This window comes from Lipophrys pholis (assembly GCF_963383615.2).
Source record: "Lipophrys pholis genome assembly, chromosome: 12".
In the NCBI taxonomy this organism is placed as follows: domain Eukaryota; kingdom Metazoa; phylum Chordata; class Actinopteri; order Blenniiformes; family Blenniidae; genus Lipophrys; species Lipophrys pholis.
This window is the reverse complement of record NC_137641.1, coordinates 23687399-23693419: the sequence shown is the minus strand read 5'-3', so window position 1 is coordinate 23693419 and position 6021 is coordinate 23687399. Positions and strand designations below refer to the sequence as shown.

Genomic DNA, 6021 nt, shown 5'->3' with positions numbered 1-6021 from the left:
CCTTTCCAGGTTGGATCCTGTCCTTGCCCAGCATAGTTAGCAGGGATTGGCAGAATGAAGCGGTAGAAGATGGATGGTTTAACGATTAGATACTCATCTGTTTGAATAAACACAGGCGCTTCCTCTGCTCCGTTTTCACGTTCTCCCAGTAGACACTCAAAAACTCCCTGCATTGGAGGTTAAATTTACGCCTCTAAATCCCTTCTAGGTGTGAGTCTGTGTTTGCTTTGTGACGGACAAGCGACTTGTTTGTTGTCACTCTAGGTCATAACAAATGAAATATTTTATTTTACAAACAATGCAGGTGAGGAGGCACTTTTAACAAAAAAAAAACCATTATTGCAAATATTGTTGTTTGCAAAGAAAACATTAAACTGAACAATTAAAGCAAACCCACAAAACTAAAATGAATGAATAAATAATCCTACATAATGACTAATTTGCCAGCTCATCTCCATCTTCGACACATGGACACGTGGTTGTGGAAGTTGGAGTGATTTGTTGTCCCACAGCCCCGCGCAGATGGATGCGCGAGGAGCCGGGAGATGTCATTCTTCTCACTACACCTGTGCTGCCGCCTCCTGGACGGACGCGACTCCTTTGCAGCGACTGTACTATAAGTGAACGGACAGCTTATGAGCCCCACTCAAAGCGAGAGAACCACACACAAGGAGCGGGATGGCGGGCAGATCGGCGCTGCGCCTCGGCGTGCTCCTCCCGGCTCTGCTGCTCGCGGGCTCCGCGGCGGTGCGGGCGAACAACCGAGGGGCGACGCTGCCCGACGAGGAGCGGGACAAGGAGGGCGACGCGGAGGCGCCGTGTGAGGTGAAAACCGTCACCGTGTCCACCCTGCCGGTACTCCGGGAGAACGAGTTCAGCTTCACCGGCGCAGCCTCGGGGAACGTGGTCGGAGGAGGGGGTGCAGCCGGAGCAGGTGGTGCCGGCGGAGGAGGAACCGGAGGAGGAGCGGGAGGAGCAGGAGGAGGGGGGGAGTCCCGACTCCTCTTATTCGTTAGGACAGATCTACCTGGGCGAATTTCCGTAATGGATGATCTTGACAACACAGCTCTTCCCTACTTCACACTCGGTAAGAACTGCTGTGGTACCGTGTTTGCCCTCCATGATGAGAACCAGTCAATCTGGCCGCACATTTGTGCGCATAGGGACCACTGGGCTGTGCTCACAGCTCTCCTACACCCCCCACCCAAATCATGTACCTGTTCTGTCTCCATCACAGTGTGTCACGCTTTCAAAGTAGGCAGCATGATGTGCTTCTGAAATGCTTTCTTTTTCTTTTTTTTTTTTTTTTAATTCTGTGTAAGAAACTTCCAACACTCCTCCTTTTTTTTTTTTTTTTTTTTTTTTAACTTTGCCCCTCTTTCCACTAGGCTCCCCTATTTTGTGGTTAAATATGATTACGATTTTAAATTTCATGCATACTCTAAGTGCAGAGTCCCAATCAAGGAATGCAATTTGGCCCAGCAAATATGCATGAAATTACTTTTTTTTTTTTTTTTTTTTTTATTCTGACTTGAGCACATAATTCAGAGCAGGCATGCTTTTGCTGGTGGTGTAAGTTTCACTGAATGAAACACACGAGGCTGGAGTTGGAATCACTGTCAACATTTGGTCACTGCAGGCTTTAGGGATGTGTTTATTCACAATTCCCTCGACGGACTGAAGGCGTGCCGACAGCAGAACGCTGGTCTTTCGCTGACAGGTCAGCTGGAGTTCTCTGTGAGAAGTCAGTGACTTTAAAATGATCCTGGGAGTAGCATCAGTGATTGGATAATCACAGAGGACATGATGGTAGTGGAGTGTCTCTGCCATGCGCCGCCTGTTAAGATATTTGCTTTAGTAAGAGGAGAAGAGTACTTACAAAAAGAACTTGCTTCCCTTGCTTTGTCAGTGTTTTTCTCTACGTGACACAAGTCAGGTGGAGGATGAACATTCATTGGGTTTTTTTTTTGTTTTGTTGTTTTTTTTTTGTCCAGCTGCAGTTTGAGCCACACAGCTGTTTTTACAGCCCTCTTTAAGTGTAGATGTACAGAGTGTATACGACACAGTCTTTCGTGTCAGATGCTTTAAGCTGCACGAGATCCAAGGTGCACAATGGCGTATGTTTAGTTCTCAGGCAGTTCAGGTACCTTGTTTGGCAAGAATAATCGAGTTTAAAAACCATGACAAAATACAGAGATGCAGGACTTGTCGGAAGTCAGCGACGCGGCTACTGAGAAACCCATGAAAATGTCTCATTACTGCAGTTTGGACGGTGGCTCGCTATCCTCCCTTTTTTTTTTTTTTTTTTCCCTCCTCTTTTCCCCGGTCTCAATTTCATTCCCCGTATGAAGAGTGCCGACTGAACTGGCTGTGCGAAGCAAAGGCGAGCAGGCAGGCTGAAGGCTGGAGCATTAAGCCAGTAAATCACTTTCTATTCTCATTAAGGACAGCCGTTGACTGGTGAGAAAGGCCTCTCTGTCCTCCCCAGTCAGCCAGCTAGCAAATTTGCTGCTTCACCCTTTCAGTGCATGGCTGCATGCTGTGGTGGTGGTGGTGGTGTAGAAACAGGAGCTTTAATAGATCCACGTGTAAAAGGTTTTGAATACTGTTTATGTGCGATTTTTTTAACCGAAATGTTGCCAACTATTCTTTCAAATTAAAGCTTTTCTGCCTGTAAAAAAACCCCCAAAAAACAACTCTGTCAAGCCTCCGACACTGATTTACCTAATTTAAGGTCTTGGGGGGACTGGAGTCATGTACAGCTAACAATGGGATTCACAGAGCAAACACAGACAGACACTCATATTTATCAGGAATTTAGAGCCACCAACCACCTTAAACACATTAAATCAGGTGTACCTGGGGCTTTACCGCCAGGTACACCAGATCTGGCTGAGCAGAACTTGCAGAACCCAATATGTAGCCACAACACCTCCACTCTGCCCCTGCTACTTTAAAAGCTTTAAAACATGGTATCCGAATGAATCACGTTATGTTAAAAATGAGCTTTTAAAGGGTGTTTTTGTTTAGTTTTTTTTCAAAAATTTGCAAACATAATTCTGTCTCAGTCAACCTCTTCATTCTGCCGGGAGACTTGGCTTGCTCTTCGCCCCACGATGGACCCATCTCTTTCAGCTCTTTGCTCCCAGCCCTTCGCCAGGCGGTTTTCGGCTTCTTTCGTCCTTCCGGTTTGAGTCCATCTCATTGCAACTTTGGGGATGTTGTCATTGGGTATTCCTAGGACATGATAAAAGCCATTGCAGCCTGCGATTCTTAATGCCAATAAAACATGCTCATACGGTCTGTCTTCTTGTACAGTTCCCCATTTGTGATCTTGTTAGGCCAGTGGATATTGCAGATCTCATGAAGGCAGCTGTTAGGAAAGACACTAACCTCGCCCATATGTCCCCTGTATTTACTCTCTAGCACTCGGAGACATACAAAAGAACAGCATTAACATTGCTGTCGTGAAGCCTGAGCTTTATTTTGAGGCTGTGTAATTGCATGCAAGCATAATTACACGTTCTATTATTGACCATATTGACAAATAAAACACAGCTGATATATTTAAAAAGACAACCTTGCACACCAAACACCCCAAAACAAGCTGTACTCATTAATTGTTTTTACATATTTCATGCTATCTGAGCATTCATAATCTTACTTTTGTGAACATGTTATGTTGTCAAACTCCTTGGCTGCCTTTTATGGTTTTTCCTTTTTGAACAGAAAAAAGAAAATTAGCAAAATACTAGATCCTGTAGCTACATTTCCAACTGTGAGTCATAGCTTCACCACAAAGCCCGGAAATATGTGCAGACAGGAATTATTTTGACCCAATGTAAACAATTGATTGTTGGTACTGTTAGAATTGCTATGCAGGCGCCTTAGACGGGAGCAAACACTGGGATTTGCATCGAATAGTAAACATCTTACTGCTTGCTGGTGTTTTTAACAGCTTTTTATTCCTTGATGCATGCAACAGTGGCTGCATTCTAGCTTGTGAAATAAAATGTGATAATTTACATAAAGAAAAAAAAAACCAACAACACACTGCTGATCGAGTCGGGCAGAATGAGTAAATCAAATGACACCGTGAATCTTTTTCCTGTTCTGATCGCGCTTGTTGTTCAATGTTTGAGGTCATTATTCTGATAAAAGAGCCTCACCAAATAGCCGGGTAGATCATGAGCATGTGTGTCGTCCTTTGTCATTTATTAACTTAACCCATTTGGTTTTTAACAACCCAGTAAATATTATATAGGTCTATATAGTGTGTAGACTGTACTGGATGGCAGGGAACACTCTATTCCGCCCTTTTTATGTTATTTTGAAGCTCTCAGAAACCTGGGAACGTCACTACTTGTGACAAAACAAGAGGAAATCTTAACAACTCTACCAAGAGGACAACAAATGCTGCCTTGTTTTTTACATTTTTTTTATTAATTCATACTGAAGGATAAGTCACGGAGGAACTAAAATTGTTAATCTTTTTACTGACTGATACCACTGGGTAAACTGCCTGCGACCTTAATCTGTTCACAGTTGTTGCCACCTCAGTACACATGGGATACCTACCTGCTTGTTTTATTTATTTATTTTTTGTCCTCATGTCTCTTTTAACTCTGCTTCATGGCATCTTTTGCTTGTTTTGTTATTACGAGAGTGAAACCTATGTTCTATGTTTATTTTTTTTACCCAAACTTTGATCTTTTGCCACAACCGAAGCAATTTGTGTTTTTTTTTTGGGGCACCCAGGCCAAGCAAAACAAGATGAAAACATATTAAAAACTTGAGTTGAATTCCAAGCATTGCAACAAAATGTCCATCTGTCTTGTTAATATTTAGTGCTGTGCTGCCCTATCAAGTGCAACCCGTGTGTTGCATTGATGCATCTCAACGGAGAAGCTGCAATTTCTCTGCTTTTGATAACAAAATCCGTGTTTTATTGTATTCGGAATGGTGAAATTGGCACCGCAGAGATATGCGAGGGCATACCCTATTAGCCAAATGCCATCCAAACCATAATGAGTGCCGGCTTGTCTCTTTCCTCGATACTGTCAGACGTCCGATTGTTTTGTCGAACCGCCGTCAGAGGTTATGGGGGACGGGGGGGGGGGAGGCATGCAGTCTCCTTCCCGCTGTGGCCTGCCTGCTCAGCTTTGATTTATTACCACGAGTGTCACGGAGAATGGATGAGCAGAAAGGGCAGATTGGAGGGAGGTGTACTGGGTTGCTTCCCACTCCCTTCATTTCTGTTTTAGTTTTCTCAGGTGTGTGCCGAAATTTGACCAAACGATGAGCGATTACTCACTAAACTTCAAACGGATGTTATTCGCGTTGGTATAATTCTGTGCACTGAATCTGGCTCTTGACATGTTTTTGTTTCTCCCCAGTGATTTGTAACATGATCGGAATGCCAATGTCAAAATACTGGACTACAGCCTTGGACTGCGTCGATCATGATATTTTGTTAATTCGGATTTGCAGCGCTTACAAATCATTCTACGCCGCGATGCTTTGTCACACAAAATAATGCTCTTTGCCCATTTTAAGTGATGCTGTGGAACTGGGAGGAAATCGATATCAACATGGCTGACTCTGTAAACACCTCATTAAGGAGTTCCCCTCTTTTTGAATCCTTCAGGCACTTAATGCCGAATCGAAAGCATTCGAATGTCTCTCCGTTCTTTGTCCTCTCTGTCCATTGCGCTGGCTGAAATCAGTACACTTTCCACTTTCCATCTCATCTCGGGCACATTTTTTAGAAATCTTATCAAACTCCAGCATGTCAACTGGCCCCTTTTTTTGCTCTCTCCGTCTCCTCTTCTCTTCCCTGCTGTATCTTTGTGAGCTGGAGTTCGAGCAAACCCTGCTTGCTTAGAGATTGGAGATTAAAAGCTACAGTGTTAAAGTGGGGGGGGGGGTCGGAATAGGAGGCAGGTACCAGAGATCTCGGCTCCCTGTGGCACAGAACATGAACGCACTGCACTACATCTCAATCATATGTCAGGGGTACAG

General features: G+C 44.1%; 1 protein-coding gene across 1 annotated transcript in view; it reads left to right on the top strand.

Moving 5' to 3' along the window:
• The first annotated feature begins 648 nt into the window (after positions 1–648).
• astn2 (astrotactin 2) overlaps positions 649–6021 on the top strand; it is a 271116-nt gene continuing 265743 nt past the window's right edge. The window contains exon 1 of the mRNA XM_080476263.1: positions 649–1087. Within this exon, the coding sequence (XP_080332389.1) occupies positions 679–1087 (409 nt within the window). The 5' untranslated portion in view covers positions 649–678. The remainder of the gene's footprint in view (positions 1088–6021) is intronic.